The sequence below is a fragment of the Herpailurus yagouaroundi genome, unplaced genomic scaffold, assembly GCF_014898765.1.
Source record: "Herpailurus yagouaroundi ecotype Mexico unplaced genomic scaffold, PumYag 184, whole genome shotgun sequence".
Taxonomy (NCBI): Eukaryota; Metazoa; Chordata; class Mammalia; order Carnivora; family Felidae; genus Herpailurus; species Herpailurus yagouaroundi.
The window spans coordinates 36,407,688-36,427,590 of record NW_024412415.1 but is presented as its reverse complement, the minus strand read 5'-3'; the positions used below and the strand labels follow the sequence as shown (position 1 = coordinate 36,427,590).

The window sequence follows — 19,903 nt, the reverse complement described above, 5'->3', positions numbered from 1 at the left end:
TTTATTTCTCAGTTCTGCTACTTGCCAAGTGTGAGTTTGGGCAAATCATGAATTTTGATCCCTCATCTATAAAACATCAATCCTTGTTACATTCACTTTTTAGCTTGTTATAAGAATCAGATTAGAGAATATAATTTGCTCTTTGTAATTTGCTAAATGTGTTAGATGGCAATGTAATTATGAGGGTTTTTTTTTTTTAAGATTATTAACTGTTGCATCTTTCTTTAGTATTTTTGCTTTTGTTTTTAATTCAGCTTTCCACAGGCTACAAATCAAACATTGCTAGATAAATTTAAGCATCAACATGAAGAGAATTCTTACATTGAATTTCCAGCTGTGATGGAGCCTGCTTTCATTATAAAGCATTATGCCGGGAAAGTAAAATATGGGGTAAAGGTCAGTAAATTTCTCATTAAAATGCCTTCAGGGTAAAAGTGTGTTTACTGTATTATCATTCCTGTCACACTGCTTTCTTTGTAGTTTATGGAAGCTCTTGATCAGTAACAATTAGAGACATTTTGTGAGAATACTACTAACCCTCGTATCCTACCTTGCAATATATTACTGTCTTATGTGATATTTTTCTTGGCTTCTTCCTATAGATAAACTTGATATCAGTCCCTTCAAATAGTTTTTTGAATATAAAAGAATAGGTAGCATAAATATCTCTTAAACCCACTATTTCATTAAAGTGGTTTGATGAATTTTTCTCTTCCCTATATCCATGAAGCTTGACAGAAGATTTTGTCTTCATGCACCATTAGGTATTTGTGAGTTTGCATTCCTAATGCATATATTGAAACTCTTAACTCCTGCAGAGGGGAACCTTCATAATTGTGTCTATTTCCTGTTTGTAATTAGTGAGCCCATTACCCTTCAACCACTTGATGTTTAAGCCTACCATTTAAGATAATTTCCCAGGCAAGGCAGTGATGTTTTGGAGAAAAGTGGAGCAATAAGCTTTCTCTTGGGTCTTGAGATTAGAGTCACAACTGAGATCACTCATTCATTCATCAATGATTCACTTATTTAGGAAGTGTTTGTTAAATACAGGCTATGTGTCAGACACTGTCCCTGGTGTTTGGAATGGCTTAGTGATAAACTAGACAGACCTGTTCTTGGCTCAGTATGTGTGTGTGTGTGTGTGTGTGTGTGTGTGTGTGTTTGTGTGTAATATAGATAAATGGGTATTGCTATAAATAAATGAATGAGTTCTATGAGAGATAGTAGTCAAATAGTGGATTTTGAATTTGGAGATCCATGAATACCTCTCTGAAAACTTAAATATTGAGAGTTAACCTGAAACAAGCATTACCTTGGCGAGGAGTTGAGATGATGAATATTCTAGGACATGAGGTGGGAAAGAATTAGTATGTTAAAATAATTGAAAACAGGCTAGTGTTACTAGATTATGGTAAGCAAGGGAGATAGTGGCATGAAATGAATTTAGAGAATGGACAGCAAATTAATTCATAGCTTTTAGGACAAGTTAAAGGTGTTTGTTTTTTGTTGAACTTATTATGGGGAGCAATAAAAAGATTTTAAACAGGATGTGATTCGTGTTTTTTAAAGATTGCTTTGATTCCTTTGAGGAGAAGGAATAGAGGATGAGAGAGGAAGCTGGGAGATCAGTTAGGAGCTTTTTTAAATAGTTGAGGTGAGGGGCACCTGGGTGGCGCAGTTGGTTAAGCGTCCGACTTCAGCCAGGTCACGATCTCGCGGTCCGTGAGTTTGAGCCCCACGTCAGGCTCTGGGCTGATGGCTCAGAGCCTGGAGCCTGTTTCTGATTCTGTGTCTCCCTCTCTCTCTGCCCCTCCCCCGTTCATGCTCTGTCTCTCTCTGTCCCAAATAAATAAATAAACGTTGAAAAACAAAAAAATTAAAAAAAAATAGTTGAGGTGAAATGTTAAGGTAAACTGAACCACCAGGGTGACAGTAGAGATGTAGGAGATCTAGATGATTAAGAAAAAATTTTGGAGGTGTAATCAGTAAAACCTGATTGATTTATTCTAACCTATCAGATAGGTTGAAAGTAAGTGACTTCTGACTGTAACTGATGGGTGAATTTGAGGTGCTGTTTCCTGAGATGGAAAAGACAGGAAGGAACAGATTTTAGAACAAACATAAAGAATAACAGAATAGGGGTGCCTGGGTGGCTCAGTTGGTTAAGCACCTGACTTCGGCTTAGGTTATGATCTCACAGTTCGTGAGTTCAAGTGCTGCATGGGGCTCTGTGCTGACAGCTCAGAGCCTGGAACCTACTTGGGATTCTGTGTCTCCCTCTCTCTCTGTCCCTCCCCTGCTCACACTCTGTCTCTAAAAATAAATAAATATTGAAAAAGAAAAAAAAAAAAAAAAGAGTAACAGAATTGAGTGGTGGCTACCAGGGCTGGGGATGGAGGAATTGAGATGTTGGACAAAGGATACAGACTTGTAGTTAGAAGATGAATAAGTTCTGGAGCCCTGATGCACAGCATTGCAATTATAATTAACATTGTAATAATAGCATTGTCTTCAAAGTTGTTAAGAGACTAGATTTTAGATGGTCTCACCATAAAAAAGAAATGATAAATTAAATGACCTGATGGAAGTGTTAAGCAATGCTATAGTGGTAATCATACTGCAGTGTATAAATGTATCAAATTAACATATTATATACCTTAAACATTACATGTCAGTTTTATCTTATGTAAAAAAAAGATTTTAAAAATACAGTTTAGAACAAAAACCAGAAATCTTGAGCTATATATAGTGAGGTGCATAAAATACATAAATCTAAAGTGTACAGATTTCTATCAGGCCCCTCCCCAGCTCATTCTCCCCCACTTAGAGGTAACCACTATCCTCATTTTTTATCCTTGGTTTTACTTGTTATTAAATTTCAGATAAATGGAATTATATATACACTTGTATGGATTGTTCATCCATATTATCAGATACGTTGAAATTAAAAGTATGGAACAATATATACCACACAAACCCTAACTAAAAGAAAACTGATGTATAATTATGTTATTATCAAAGTAGACTTTAAAGCAAGAAGTATTACTAAAGATAAAGAGGCACATTTCATAACAATAAAAGGGGCCAGTTTGACAGGAAGACACAATCATCAAAAGTTGCATGTACCTAATGATTTGATTCAGTACATAAAAAGCAAAGTGAGAACAAAAGTAGAACTAGAAAAATCCATCTGGTTGTAGATTTTTATACATATCTCTTAGTAACAGAATAAGCAGACACAAAATCAGTAAAAACAGAAAAATTGAAAAGCATTGTTAAAAACTGACCTGCTTGGTATATTAATAAGGGTAAGTAGGCAGTCTTTGGGTGTTCAGAAATTAAGCACAGTCCATCTATGTAACCCATGAGTCAAAAAAGAAATTACAATATAATACTAAGTTCAAACTGAGCATGAATGAAAATACAACATATCAAAATTTGCAGATTTGATAGTAATTGGTAGGATGCATTTAAAGCAGTGATTTATAACTTTAAATGCATATATTAGGAAGAATGGTTGAAAGTAATTAACGTTCCGTTGCAAGAAACTAAAAAAAGAACAGGAAATTAACCCTACTCCTCCAAATTGGAAGGAAATAATAAAGGGAAGATCAGAAATCAATGCAGTAGAGAACAAACATACAAGAGAGAAATTACCAAAGCCAAAAATTAGTTTCTTAAAAAGATAACAGAAAATAATCTAAGTAAAAGGTAATAGAAAATAACTGATAACAGAAAAATATTTAAAAATTACAAATATCAGAAAAGAAAAAGAGGACTTAACTACATACTCAACAGATATTAAAAAGATCTGAACATATTTTGCCAATAAACTTGTTAACATGAAAATGGAAAATTCCGTGGAAAACACACATCATCAAAACTGACACTAAAAATACAGGCAAACCCGGGATTCCCACTTCTGTTAAACAATTTAAATCAGTAGTTTAAATCTTTCCCACAAAGGAAATTCCAGGCCCACATGATTTTACTGGTGAATGCTTACAAACATTTAAGTAATACTAGTCTTGCTCATTCTCTTTCAAGTTTGAGATCCCTTTAAGATGTATAAGTGGATCTCAAACAAGAAAGATCTGAGGTAGAAATACAGATTTGGGCCTCATCATATAGATAGTGTTTAAGGTCATTATTATGGTTGAGATCAATCACCTTACATCAGATAAGAATTTCAAAAATGGAACCAGCAGTAGGGACTGAGAATGCACAGCACAAAAGGTAAGTAGTAAATCACAAGATGTGTTGTTATAGAAACCAAGAAGAAAATGTCAAGAATGATATGATCAGTTTGTGAAATGTACTTAGAAATCTGGAACTCTGAAGACATATGAGACCATTGCATTTGGAAAATGAAGGTCTCCCATCAATATTTAACAGTCATCATGGAAAAGATTTCTAGAATTTTATGTCGTACCATATAGTTATTAATAGGATGGGATGGTCTTTGGTATAGAACAGACTAGTGTTTCAGTTCCTGTAGTTTGACCTTCTTTATCTTTCTATTTACTTATCAGTAAAGTATGGTTTATAATTATTCTGTGTTATTAAGTACTTGTTAGAATTGAATAAGTTATGTATAGTCCTTAACTTAGTGCCTGGCATCTTGTCTCCCATTGTAGGTATTAGCTGCTGGTGGTGGTGGTGGTGATTTGAATTTGTAAATTCTAACTCAGTTTTACTAACTTTTATAATATATACTTTTGCTCAAAAGATGGTTAGGGGAAAGCCAAGGACCAAGATTTCTGGCTTGTTTTCCCTCTTCTATTCTCAAGAGAACAAAGAACAGGAAAAGAAACCCCTAAAAGTTAATAGGATGAGTCCAAACTGCCTTCTAGAAAACATCATACTAGGCGTGCTCCTCGTAGAAGTCTGAGTTAGAGCTGTTCTGTGAAGTTGCACCAACTCCAGGTGATTTACTCACCAAGTTTTAATCCTTTAATCTGGGTGTGTTGGACTATACATATCAGTCTAGAACCTTCTTCCATGAGTATAAGCTTTTTGTCCTCTTTATCTTTGTGTGGAGTGTTTTAACCCATTTTCTTCTGATATTCCCTCCGACCTCCATTGGCAGGTGGTTTTTACTGCCTGTTTATGCTCTTTAGGTAATACTATCCTGCTTTAAAAAACTCTGTGGATGATATCCATATGTATTTTCTGAAGTCTGTATAGGATTCGTAGATGCATATATTCATCTGCCTACTTGATGTCTGTATGCAGACATAGTACAGTGGTTATGAGTGGTTGTCTTTGAATCCCTGTTCTACTTACTGTGTGATAGGGACCAAGATAGTTAACCTCTCTGTGACTGAGATTCTTCATCTATAAAATAGGAATAATAGTAATATTCTCTATCTTAAGGAGTTGTTAGGTGGATGAAATGAGGTTAAATGAGATAGCACATGTAAAATGCTCAGAGGAGTGCCATGTACATAATAACCATTCAATAAATGTTACTTACTGCTATCTTTATCCTCACCATCTCAGACTTCACTTGTACAAAACTAATCTCTTGGTCTCATTTCCTTTCCCTAAACCTTCTCTTGTCTCTGTGCTTATCCATATCAATATGGCACCTCTATCCACCTAGTTACTTAAACCCAAAATATAGGTGTTACGCTTATTCCCTCATTTTCTCACTGGGGCCTAATCCACCAGCAAATTACCAGCCTTACTTCCAAAACATATCCCAAATGCAATAACTATTTTCTCTTTACAGTATTACCACCAATGTAGTCTAAAGTCACAATTAGCTCTTACCTGGAATATTGTAGTAGCTGTTCTCCTTTTTTTAATTCTTTGCACAAATTCATTCCCTCTGCAACATCCAGTGTTGTTTATAAAACAACATTTAGCTTATGTCATTAGCCTTCCATTGGCTTTCCTTTACACTTGAATAAAACCCAAACTCCCAACTCAGGCTTACGTAACCTATTTATTTGCCAAATCTTCCACCACTCTCACCCTTGCCCAGAATGCTCCAGCCCCTGGTTTTACTGCTTATCTCCTAACTTGTCCAGTTCATCACCACCTATGGGTAGTAGGTTTTTCCTTTGCTTAGAACACTGTTCCTTGTCTTATGTCTGCCTCCTTTTTATTGTTCAACTCTCTGGTCATTTTATATAATACCCCTTCAGAGAGGCTCAATGTTTAACAAGCTGCAATAAAATAATTGAATATTCACTCTAAATGAAATGTATTATAGAATTCAGTAGTTTTAGGGTTGGATGGGACTTTATAGAAGGTATCTGATCCAGTTAGCTACCTAGAACAGAAATCACTTCTATAGTCCTTATTTAGCCACTTTTCAGACATGTCACCCATTGTCTTCTTGGTTTAATATTTTTTTCAGAAATAACATTGGTACTTTTTTCATGTAGGATTTCCGGGAAAAAAATACAGATCATATGCGCCCTGACATTGTAGCTCTTCTAAGAAGTAGCAAGAATGCATTTATCTCTGGGATGATTGGAATTGATCCTGTAGCGGTTTTCCGATGGGCAGTTCTCAGAGCTTTTTTCAGAGCCATGGTTGCTTTCAGGGAAGCTGGGAAAAGACACGTTCAGAGAAAAACTGGTAAGCAGTAGATATTAGTATTCTACCATATTTCATCTTTTAATTTTTTACCTTTTTAAAATAGAGGTGTCATAATTTTGTTCTCTTCTGTTTTCTTACCATATCCTAACATCATTTTCAGATCTTATTAGTTCTAGTGAACTTTATATGATTAAGCGGATATATGGTGTTTGTGTGTATATATGTGTTGGTACATTTTTATTAATAAATCCTGAGAGGAGTAATGTATGTAAGACACCTGGTATTTAATAGGCATTTAGTAAAACATTGGTAAAAATTTTAAACAAAAAACCAAAATGATACTTACCATTATTTATATAGAATTAAATATTGATACCTTTTTCTATTTTCTTCTTAGGCCATAGTTTTTACTCCAAATGAAACATAATTTAATGTGGAAGAATAAATCAGGAGATAGAAAAATTGGGATAGAGGTAGGGTAGTCTAGTTAGAGATAACCTGGCTTCAGTAATCAGTCAAGTGTCATTTCTTCTCTTGAAGAAGGTTTTGTGACTATTTGAAGAAGTTTTTCTTGAAAATATTGCCTTCAAAATTGTGGGGTAAAGTCAGATAATAATGATACATATAAAATATCTGTTTACAAATGTTAAATTTCTTTTCTTCCCACTCTTTAGTTCATTGAATTTTACTTTGAAATTTAGAAATGAATGAAGCAGGATACTTTTTCTGTGTCTTTTCCCCTTAAATCATAAAACGCCATATTTCACATTCTGTGGGAGGACATCTTCATAAGCACTTGCCACTTAGTGGAAACCACACTGTTGCTTGCTGTAGCTCTAGCCTTAGATAGACCATTGCTGCATAGTGAGGATTTTCTAATATATATGTAGTGATTTAAAATAAGTTTTTCTGCCCAGAGAAGCTTCAGTAGAAGTTCTCTAGGACACATCTGTGCTTTCAGGACCCCCAGACTTACATATATGGCTTTTTGGTATGTGTACTAGCAGTAAAACTTTTAGATTCAGCTTTTATATATTTCAGGTGAATATACATATTTGGGAGATTGTATTTCTAAAATGAGAGAAAAATGCTAATTGAGCTTAGCTTCTGTTTTTCAAATTATAATACGTGCAAACTGGCCTTTGTAGGTAGAGAGAAATACAGTTTTTTGGAAAATAAAAGGAATATCTTAAACCTGCTTTGTCTTTTACAAAATTATTTCTTTTTTTTATTTTATTTTATTTTATTTTTTTAAATTTTCTTTTTTTCAACGTTTATTTATTTTTGGGACAGAGAGAGACAGAGCATGAACGGGGGAGGGGCAGAGAGAGAGGGAGACACAGAATCAGAAACAGGCTCCAGGCTCTGAGCCATCAGCCCAGAGCCTGACGCGGGGCTCGAACTCACGGATCGCGAGATCGTGACCTGGCTGAAGTCAGACACTTAACCGGCTGCGCCACTCAGGCGCCCCTACAAAATTATTTCTAAGAGGCTCTCTTTGAAAAAAGCTTTAAGGAAAGATTTTTTTTCCTTTAAGATATGTTCTTATTTATTACAATGGATTTATTAATTTTGAAAATTTAAAAAATTGGTAAGTATCCTGCTAAGGTATAACTAAGCGAAGAAACTTTTCTTGTATTTACTATTGAAAATATTGCTTTCTGTAAACATTATTCACATTGTTTGTATGTTCCTTTGGCATTTAAAATATTATTTGTGAAAGCTGATTGTAGGTTTATTATTATCAATTTGTACAAAGATATGTAATGTTATTAATGATCAGCAAAATGATACTGTGTTATTTCTACTTTGATCATTTCTAAATTCTTCTTGTTTTTTAATCTATTTTTCCTTTCTGGCCAGCACAGAGCTTCCATATAATAAACTTTTTGAAAGCTCTTTTATTTTGGGATATAACATGCATGCATACCGAAAAGTGTGCCCCCCAAAATGTATAGCTCAATGAATTATCACAAAGTGAAAACACCCCTGGAACTACCACCTAGATTAAGAAGTAGAATATTACCAACAACCCAGAAATCACATTCGATTAACTTCTTAAATTTCATTTTTTCTCAAGAAAAAGAAATTCCATAGTTCATTTGTATTTTGAGGCAATGATGGAACAGACTTGTTACAGGAAATAATTGTATTACAGTATATTAGTGTCAGTGCAAGTATTCAGCTTTTTTGCTCCTTCCACATCTCTCACCACTTAACTGTTCTCTGATGGGTTTAGGATAAAAGGATGCCATTAAATTAGAACATTGTAGCATTGCAAAATGAAAACTATTGGAATAACTGAAAATGGATTAGTAGTAGATTCAGAACTTTTATAATGACCATAAATAGTGTGCAGACATGTGAAAATGAAATAGGAATTAGAGATTATTTAAGTAGAAGTGGAATATATGGATGGAAGAAGGTAATCAAGTTCAGATTTTGAATAAGAGTTCAAAGATAATAATACTTTAATGAAGAAAGAAGATGTAGACTGCAGAAGTACAATATATTTTTCACTTCCTTTGAGAGTATCTGTATAAAAAAGTTTTAGTGGCTCTTAGCTAAACTGGCAACAGTTTAACTTGATTGCCAACAATAGTTGATGGGTAAACTAAAAAATTTTTGATTTTCTTATGGAAATCCCTGACATTCTTTTTCACCATCAAGCAAACCAAACACAAAAATGAGAATATCAAATTAAAATCTACTTTTTGACTATTGTATACAGACTTCCAAATTAAAGGACACAGTGCTATTTGTTTAATACTTTTAAATAAAAACTAATTCAATTTATTCTTTTCAAGGATAAATTTGTTAAAATTGTGTAATGTATATTATGGTAATCAGGAAACCATAAAATGTCCTTAATGGAGTCATATAAGTAGGCCATCTGAGTAAAGGTTCATGTTGGCCCTGAGAAATAGTAATGATTTGTCTGGTCAGCAGTGAGGTATGAGAGAACAGACATTCCAGTAGTGTCATTCACCTTGCCTCTTCCTGAATAAGAAAGATTCTGGAAGAGAGTAGGAGAGATCATAACTTGACCATGAATTATGCTGTATGTAGAAGCGAGTGCAGTGATGTTTTATGTAGCTCTTTTGGAGAATTTTAATCAATCTAAAACAGCTAGACAGAAATGGGGAGTTCAGTTGTGGTATAGGGAAAAGAGGCAAGAACAAGAGAGTTCAAAGTGTCAGTTTTTTCTTCATCTACAGGAGAGAAGCTGAAGTCATTGATATAGTTTTCACAGAGAGCTATAATGGTTTCCATATAACCTGCCCCACATAACCTGTTCCTTTTCCCCACCCACTCAGTGGATTGCATGACTCTAATGTGCTATCATTTCTTTCTAAGTGGGAGAAGGGCAAGGGTTCCATGGACTATCTATTTCCAGAAATGACCAGGTACTAAAACTGATTTTGATATCACCAAGGGTCTAGGATCTCTATGCAGTACTCTGTCCACAGTTCTTTCCCAAATTTAAATGTACCCTTAATTTAAGACAATTAAATGGATTTTTATGAACAAAATAAACTCTGAATATTTTTTATAAATCACTTGTGTATCAGACACTGTAGTATGGTGGTTTAAGAGTAGTGTCTTTCGGGGAGCCTGGGTGGCGCAGTCGGTTAAGCGTCCAACTTCAGCCAGGTCACGATCTCGCGGTTCGTGAGTTCGAGCCCCGCGTCAGGCTCTGGGCTGATGGCTCGGAGCCTGGAGCCTGTTTCCGATTCTGTGTCTCCCTCTCTCTCTGCCCCTCCCCCGTTCATGCTCTGTCTCTCTCTGTCCCAAAAATAAATTTAAAAAAATGTTGAAAAAAAAAAAAAAAGTAGTGTCTTAGATGGAATGTCAGTGAAATGGAAGAATAGGAACCTCTTCCATAAAAGCAACACAAATACTTGCAGAAAATGTCAGAATAACTTTGTCAGAACTCAGGAAATTTATCAAAGGCCTGTAGTAATCTAGAAAGCGTTTATACAAGAAAAAAGGCTGAATATTGGTAAAGACAATGCACTTTGTAGCCTTTTAATTTGTTTGCATTCTTTTGTCCCCAGCTCCCCATGATAGCCTTGAAGACCAATAGGTCAGAAACACATTGAATATCAGCAGTTTGACAGCCATTACAGGTAGTAGATGGAGGCTGGAGGTCCTTCAAAAGCCCCATTTCCAGAGAATTATATTCAGCATATTAGGTGGTTCCCTGGAAAACCTGACACCCACTTGCTTCTTTAACCTGACTCAGAGCTTGCCCAGTGTGAATAGCCTTTTATGTAGGGGTGATGTCCAGAAATAATCAGAAGTACTTGTTGAACAGTGCAACTCCCTGCTAGTAGTAGATAGCAGTTGGGGCAAAAACTAACTAAAAAACTTAAAAGGAAAAGCTGGGAAATGAGGTCTCCGTAGTAATGGCTTTGAAAATTTCCTGTATCTTCATGGAAATCTAGATAGTCGTGTACATACATAGGGCTGTGTACATGCCCAGTCCTATGCATATGCTCAGGAAAGACCCAAGAAGATCCTTCTCTCTCACTTCTATGACCTTCAGGCTCTGTGCAAGCAGGAAGCAAAGGTGAGATCATATAAGACAGTTGTAAACTGCCTAGCAGATTAGCAGGGTGTTGAAGGTGTGCCCCAAAACACATGCACAGTGAACTTTGACAAAGACGGGGAGGTTTATTGCTTCCAGGCATGTAGAAATATCTGCCTTCAGTAATTAGCTGAGCACCAAGCAGACTAATGAGAGATTTCTCTGTGGTCATATATGACAAAGAATACAAACTTTATAGAATTGGTTCAGGAAAGTCCCAGACGATAGCAACAGTACATGAAACATTAAATCCTGGGAAGAAGGGAGAATCTGATTTCCAGAATTGCCGTGTTATATTTTTAAAAATATTTGTGTTCCTACTCTTAAAAGTGTGAAGATATAAAAATATGAAATTTGTTATAAATTTGTTGCAAATTAAATGTTTTAATAAAACTCACAAAAATAATTCCTGTTCCTTGAGTGACATGTAAATGTGAAAAGAAGACCTTAAATTATTAAGTAAATAATTACAAATACTGTTTAAAAAAATAAAGATGTTGTTCCACTCTCAAAAAAAATATCTGCTGTTCTATACACAATTATGGGATGTGCAAAGAAAAAATGTGACTATTTTAAATATGTTCAAAGGCAACCGTGTCTGAAGACTAATTTTGAGAACAATGTCTGACCAAATATAAAATATCAATTTATATATGTATGAGAAATTCACTAGATTCAGCAACAGATTTGAACAGGCAGAGGCCAGAATCTGTGAACTTGAAGACAGATCAGTTGAGATGATCTGTTCTAAGGAACGGAAAGAAAAAAGAATGAATAAGAATGAAAAGAGCTATGGGACACCAGAAAGTACACTGATTTCTGGTAGTCCAGAAAGATAGAGGGGCAGTAAACATTTCAAGAAATAATAATGGCCAAAAACTCCTCAAATTTGATGAGGAAACTAATCTATATATCCAAGAGGTTCAAACTACAATGGTGAATTCAAAGAGATCCAAACTTAGATACATCATAATTGAATTGTCCTGAGAGAAAATATTGAGAGCAGCGAGAGAGAAGTAATTCATCGTGTACAAAGTATTCTCAGTGAGAGTGACAGTTGATTCATCATCAGGAACCATTGAAGCTAGAGGGCGGTGGCTTGATATATTCAAAGTGCTGAAAGATAAAAGAGAGTCAGTCAAGAATTCTGTATTCAGCAAAATTGCCCTTCAAAGTGATGGTGAAATTAGGACATTCCTGTATAAACAAATCCTGAGCTACTGTTACTATCAGATCTGCCTCACAGGAGATACTACAGTGGGTTCTTCTGGTGGAAATGAAAGGAAACTAGACAGTAACATGAAATACTAAAGAGCACATTAAAGACAACTATAGAGTTAAATAAAAAATATAGTAAAAGTATATTTTTTACATTTTGTAACTGCCGCCCCCCCCCCCCGCTCCAATCTGATTTAAAAGACTGGTACAAAGCAATAATTATAAATCTCTGTTGATGGGCATGACATTTAAAGGTGTAAATTTGTATGATAATAACAGCATAAAGGAGGAGGAAGGGAATGGAACTATATAGGGGAAACATTTTAAAAAATCAATCAATTAATTAATTATTTTTGAGAGATAGAGCATGAGCAGGGGAGGCTCAGAGAAAGACAGAATCCCCAGCAGGCTGACTCAGCATAGAGCCCAGCACAGCGCTCAATTCCACAGCCATGAGATCATGACTTGAGTGGAAACTAAGAGTCAGAAGCTTAACCAACTGAGCCACCCTGGTGCACCCTGGGAAACATTTTTTTTAAAAAAAAATTTTTTTTTTCAACGTTTATTTATTTTTGGGACAGAGAGAGACAGAGCATGAACGGGGGAGGGGCAGAGAGAGAGGGAGACACAGAATCGGAAACAGGCTCCAGGCTCCGAGCCATCAGCCCAGAGCCCGACGCGGGGCTCGAACTCACGGACCGCGAGATCGTGACCTGGCTGAAGTCGGACGCTTAACCGACTGCGCCACCCAGGCGCCCCAACATTTTTATATACTACTGAAATTAAGTGGTTTTTAATCCAGACTTGATTGTTATAAGATGCTAATTCTATATTCCCTTGGCATTTGTTAAGAAAATAACTAAAAAATGATGGTAAAATAAATGACAAAAAAGTAAGAATATACTAGAAAACATCTGTTTAATACAAAAGAAGATAGTAATGAGAGAAGAGGAGCGCAAATAATATGTCATAAGACATATCTGGAGGGGCACCTGTGTGGCTCAGTAAGTTAAGTGTTTGACTTTGGCTCAGGTCATGATCTTATGGTTCATGAGTTTGAGCCCTGTATCAGGCTCTGTGCTGACAACTCCGAGCCTGGAGCCTGCTTCAGATTCTGTGTCTCCCTCTCTCTCTGGCCCTCCTCAACTCACACTCTGCCTTCCTCTCTCTCAAAAATAAATAAACATTAAAAAAAAGACATATGGAAACTCAACAACACACTTCTAAAAGTTTATTTTTATTTTGAGAGAGAACACATGAGTTGGGGAGGGACAGAGAGAGAAGAATCCCAAGCAAGTTCTGCAGAGCTGGATACAGGGCTCAAACTTACGAACTGTGAAATCATGATCTGAGTTGAAATCAAGAGTCAGATGCTTAACTGACTGAGCCACCCAGGAGCCCCAAAGGAAGAGTTCTTTTTTTCTTTTTCTTTTTAAAGTTTTATTTTGAGATGGTGGGGGGGGCAGAAAGAGAAGGAAGGAGAGAATCCCAACCAGGCTCTGCAGTGTCAGTGTGCCACTCAAACCTACGAACTTACGATCATGAGATGAAATCGAGAGTCTGACGCTTAACTGACTGAACCACTCAGGTGCCCCAGGATTGTTGTTGTTGTTGTTGTTGTTGTTGTTGTTTTTATATTTATTTTGAGAGAGAGTGTGTGAGCAGGAGATTGGGGAGGAAGGGAGAGAAGGAATCCCAAGCAGGCTCTGTGTTGTTGGCACAGACATGGGGCTCGATCTCACGAACTGTGATCTCACTTCTTAATTACCAGTGGGTCAAGGAAGAAATCACAAAGGTAATTAGAAAACAGTTTGATGGTTATATGCTAACTAATTTGGATGTTAATTAGGGGTGCCTGGGTGGCTCAGTCGAGCGTCCGACTTCAGCTCAGGTCATGATCTCACGGCATGTGAGTTCGAGCCCCACGTCAGGCTCTGTGCTGACAGCTCAGATCCTGGAGCCTGCTTCGGATTCTGTGTCTCCTTCTCTCTCTGCCCCTCCTCTGCTCATGCTCTGTCTTTCTCTGCCTCTCAAAAATAAAGAAACGTAATAAAAAATATTTGGATGTAAATTAAAAAAAATTAAGAAAAAAGAAAGAAAGAAAACAGTTTGATGGGGTGCTTGGGTGACTCAGTTGTTTGAGCGTCCAACTCTTGATATTGGCTCGGGTCATGATCTTGCAGTCTGTGGGTTTGAGTCCTGTGTCAGACTCTGTGCTGGTAGCATGGATCCTGCTTGGGGTTCTTCCTCTTTCTCTGCCCTGCCCCTGCTTGCACTCTCTCTGTCTCTCAAAATATGTAAAAACTTAAAATGTTTTGAGATGAATGGAAGAAAATATACACCAAAACTTACTGGGATGCTGCTGAAACAATGCTTAGAGGTAAATTTATAGCTTCAAATATCTCTTAAAAAAGAAGAGGGGTGCCTCTTAATTTAACAGCTCCCAGATGGAAACACTCAAATATCCATCAGTGGAAGAAAGGATAACCCATATTGTGATACATTCCTACCATGTAACATTATTCCTCAGTAAAAAAGAACAAACTACTCATATTCATAATGAGTCACAAAAACTGAGCAAAAAAAGCCAGGATATAACGCATATGATTTTGTTTAGTTTAAGAACAGGCAAAATAATACATAGTGATAGAAACCATAACTTGATTGTTTCTGGGAGGACAAGAGTGGTATTGATTGGAAGGGGATGAAAAATGGAAATATGGATAATAGAAATCCTTAAAAAATTTTTTTTAATGTTTATTTTTGAGAGAGACAGAGACAGAGACAGAGTACAAGCAGGGGAGGGGCAGAGAGAGAGAGAGAGGGAGACTTAGAATCCAGAGGCTCGAGGCTCTGAGTTGTCAGCACAGAGCCTGATGTGGGGCTTGAACTCATGAACTGTGAGATCATGACCTAAGCCAAAGTCGGACACTTAACTGACCGAACCACCCAAGCGCCCCTGGAAATCCTCTTGATTGAGGATTATATGGAAGTAAATATTTGTTTAAGCTTATCAAATTTAAACTTGAGATTGGTGGATTTTACTGTGTATGAGATATACCTTTATTATGGCCATAAGGCCCAGGAGCTGGTATTACAGAAACTACTTTAGGATCAGATACATGGCTTCAGATTTGAACGATTAGCTAGGATTGAGTTCCCATTATGTGGTAGTATCTTAGAAGAGCTTGGACTTTCTGTCACTGAAAAGATAATTGAAAAATTCTGTCCATTGGCCTTGAGCATAGAAACAAGAAGGACCTTAGCAATCTGTGTTAGGCGTTAGATAAGATTTTTCTTTTTCTTTTTTTTTTTATTAATGTTTTTATTTTATTATTTTTGAGACAGAGACAGAGCATGAGCAGGGGAGGAGCAGAGAGAGAGGGAGACACAGAATCCGAAGCAGGCTCCAGGCTCTGAGCTGTCAACACAGAGCCAAATGCAGGGCTTGAGCTCACAGACTGTGAGATCACGACCTGAGCTGAAGCTGAAGTCGGATGCTTAACCGACTAAGCCACCTAGGCACCCCTAGATAAGATTTTTCTTAAATTACCTGTAAAAAAACCAGTGCCCATGTCTTTACCATGCATAGGTATGGGATCTGAATTTATGCTGTGTTTTTGATGCATGATCTCAAGCTAAGAAATTATCAAAATTAGACCAGGAACTAGCGTACACCAACATTAATAAACATCTTTTAAGAGTTTATGGGACTCCTTAGACAAGAAGACTCACTGAAAATGTATTTCTATACTTATCCTAGGAAGCCTAACCACCTTAACAGGGAGTTGTTACACACAGCAAACAACAGGAAGGTCAGCTTAAGGTTTCGAAATGGTATTATAGTCTAAAACAAGAGTTAAAGCATAGAAAGCAGAATGAAAGAAATTAAAAAAAAAAAAGGTAGGTATGATGGTGAGACATAAACCTGTCACAATTATAAAATTAACGGCATTGCTACAATTTAATTAGATAAAAGAGTGCGCTGGCTGTAGTAATGTCAAGTGATTTCTTCAAACTGCTTACTAATTTAGTGTATTTAATACGTGAACTTTTACATAAAATGCTTTAATACCATAATCTCCTTAAAACTATTTTTGACTGGCAGATTATTAAGATAGCTATTGAAAGGCCTAAAGGTCTAGTGATAACTTTTTAAAATTACAGTTTGGAGGGAGTATAAATAGAACTCACCATGTGTTTGTTTCTTTTTTTTTCCCCCCCTTCCCTCACATGGTCCCCTTCAATTGATACTTACCTTCTGTCACCAGCAACTAACCAAGTACAGGCTAGTCTCTTTGCCTAAGCATTCTTTCTTCATGTAGCCCATCAAACGTGGTGGGGAGGATTATTGGTAAAATACAGGCTAGTCTGAACCTAAGCATTCTTTCTTCAAGTAGCCCGTCAAACACCGAGGGGAGAATTATTGGTAATGAGTGTAGAATATTTTTACTGAGGTATTCTTTGACCTAGAAATGATAGATAACTTGATAATATTTGTCTCTTTTTGAAACATTGAACATTTGCAGCTGTGGGCTCTCCACAGTGGATGAGATAGTGTTTTATTCGTTTACTCTTTTAATATTGGATGTGAAAATAATTTTCACATCTGTTTCATTTTTAAAAGCCTGCTATTTATGTGTTTATTCTTATATAATGTATTGTAAGATTCCATGTCTTCAGCTAAAATGTAGATGCCTTTTTCTCTGGATCCAGTTTAAGGAATTATGGTTAGACTAAACCATTTTTTGCCAACTTGTTTGAACTACTCTGCCTCTGTTTAACTTTTTAAATGATCCTGTGTTGAGAACTGTTCCTATATAGTATCTCATTCCAAATTATAGAGTAAATATGCACTAATGAAACTTTAGTTCATTGTGTTGCTTACTTTGCCTCTGTTGTTAAACCATTCCCTTTTCTCCCCCCTTTTGTTTTTTAAAGGCAAACCTACACAAATTTGAATATAACGTCTTATCTCTAGAGATGTTCTTTGAGTAAATGATACTCAACACCACCTCCCAAAACTGGCGGTGCCTATTCTCTTTTAAATCCGTCTGTTGCTAATATTAATGGTACTGACATCCCCCAAATCCTCATCATTGCTAGAGTGACTCATGGTTTCAGTAGCACTAATCTGGGGCTTTGGTCCTTATGTGAACATGCTCTCTTCCGTTTCCCACCAGTAGTTGATCCTGTCTCACTTGACTAAGAAGTGGTGGTGAGGTACATTTTCCAACTTTCTTTTCAGATTTATAAATACCAAAGTGCTGCTGGGTTTTCCTGCTCTGTTTTGCTTTTCTTCCTGCTCTTTAAACATTGACACACTTGTTGGAATTCCTACAAGTGTGGTTTATTGCAAGATTTGTGAAAGAATTGTTTAACTTTTGGTAAATTGTTTTGGGTATATTTCTCTTTGGTGTTCCATCATTGTTCCTTGCATTGTTGCCAACTATATGCTAATTATATTTCAGACCTGATAAAAATGGGTCTGTTAAAAAAATAGCTAAATCATACAAATTGTTTTGAAATTTCCCTAATATTTTAAATTAGAAATTTTCAGTGTGATGTTATCTCACAACATTTTGAATACTGATAAGGATACTTTGAATATCTAAAAAATACCTTTATGTTTTCCTTTTATTTTTGTGTAATTTCCGCAAATCAATTTAGAAAAATTATTCACATTTAACTCCTATTACTTGATACACCTATATATATTCTTAAGATAGTTGGCAGCATTGTCCTTGAATCTCTATTGGTTTGGGCTTATGTAATCTTTTTCTTTTCTCCATTTTTTGTTTTTCTTTTGCTTCCTAAGGACATGATGATACAGCGCCATGTGCAATTTTGAAAAGTATGGATAGTTTTAGCTTTCTCCAACACCCAGTCCACCAGAGGAGCTTAGAGATTCTGCAGAGGTGCAAGGAAGAGAAGTACAGTAAGGCTGCAAATCCTGATAAACTCTGTGTCATCACATATCTGTTTGGAAATGGAAACCAGGAGCATTTTGCACCAGGGTGGGACATAAATTGCATAGGCAATGTCACCTCCATAATCGTTTGACCAGTCTCAGGATACTTCCGTTGAGACTTAAGTTCTTTCTTTTGAAAAAGTTGATATACCTCTTCTTTGAACTTGGACGACTCTTTGCCTGTGATCCATGAGTTGTTGATTATACTTGGTTATAGACTCTGAATTTGTTTCCACTTTTGTCTTTAAAGTAGCTGAGTGATGGGTAAAAATGAATAATGATTTTTTCCCTGCTAATTTTTAAAAAATGCTTTATTGAAATCTAGTTGAGATAAAATTGCATGCAAAAGCATAGAGTTTGGTAAATTTTGACATATATATGCACTTGTGAAATCATTAACATGATATAGATAATTACTATATCCAACACTACCAAAAGTTTCCTCTGCCTCTTTCCAATTTTTGGCTGATTGTTATGCTTGCTTATGCTTGAATTTCAACATCAGCAGTGTTGCTTTTGTGTATCATTGCTTAATCCACTTAGTTTGATTGCAGTTCTCCTATCAGACTTTTCTGTGTCTGGTTTAGAGAAAAACCACCATATTAATGTTTTGGATTAAGGAAGAATGATAGAATCATAGTGGATATTTCTTTTTTTTCTTTTTTTTTTCTTTTTCTTCTATTTCTTTCTTTTTTTTTTGTTTTTTTATAAAATTGGTGTGAAAAGATGCCCGTGGTCTCCATTTCCTCCATTCTATTTGTTATACTCATTCTGAATGAAAATAGATTGTTTTGCTTATTGTGGGATTATAGTTATTTTGCTACTGCTATAGTGAGAATAAAGAGATCTTCAGAATACTCAAATACTCAAACCCCAACTTAGCAGTTTCCATATAATGGACCTAAATTACTTACAGATTCTGAGCTTTTTACAAATTACCACAGATTTACTTTGTTGATTTTACAGTTTTGTGATTGAAATTCCATGAAATTTTAGTATCTAATTATCAGTGAAAGGAGAATGTAAGTAGAATTTGTAAAAGCAAATGTTGTGGATTCTTTTTTCAGTTGTTCTTACTTTTGCTGTCTTGGTATAAGGAAATGTGTAATGCATTTTGAAAAATACTATTAAAAATGTTTTCTCATTTTAGAAAGAACAAAGGTAAGTATTTCATTTTAAAAAGACCATCCTTAAGTGTTACAATGAATTAATTGCTATTGTTTATAAAAGGTGTACAATAAGTTTTATTTCAATTATCCATCTTCCTTTTTAAATCTTTTAATCCATGGGACATTATTTAAACCAGTTTACAAATCTTTTTGGGAGTTTAATTCTTTTTAACTTTTAAATAGTTGCAAGTGGTTTATTTGCTTTGTTGATTTTCATCATGTTCTGACAACCCTAGGCCTGATTGTATTCCAGTTTAGTATATATGGGTTCCAGGAATAGGAAGGCACCATGTACAGTATAGGCTGCATGAGGAAATTGTACATTTGTTCTGTGTTTACATGCAAATTGATTTTTACATTTATGGAAGTTGGAGCTTTTCCATTATTTTAAGAAGTTTA

At 35.8% G+C, this 19,903-nt stretch overlaps 1 protein-coding gene across 9 annotated transcripts in view; it reads left to right on the top strand.

The window, feature by feature from the left end:
• The window catches only part of MYO9A (myosin IXA), a 293,601-nt gene that overhangs the window by 114,546 nt on the left and 159,152 nt on the right, over nt 1-19,903 (top strand). For 8 of the 9 annotated variants that reach the window (XM_040493142.1, XM_040493145.1, XM_040493147.1 and 5 more), the window contains 3 exons: nt 255-396; nt 6,399-6,594; nt 18,183-18,302. In XM_040493142.1, coding sequence (XP_040349076.1) covers nt 255-396; nt 6,399-6,594; nt 18,183-18,302 — 458 coding nt within the window. The remainder of the gene's footprint in view (nt 1-254; nt 397-6,398; nt 6,595-18,182; nt 18,303-19,903) is intronic. The other variant, XM_040493146.1, reaches the window with a different exon arrangement.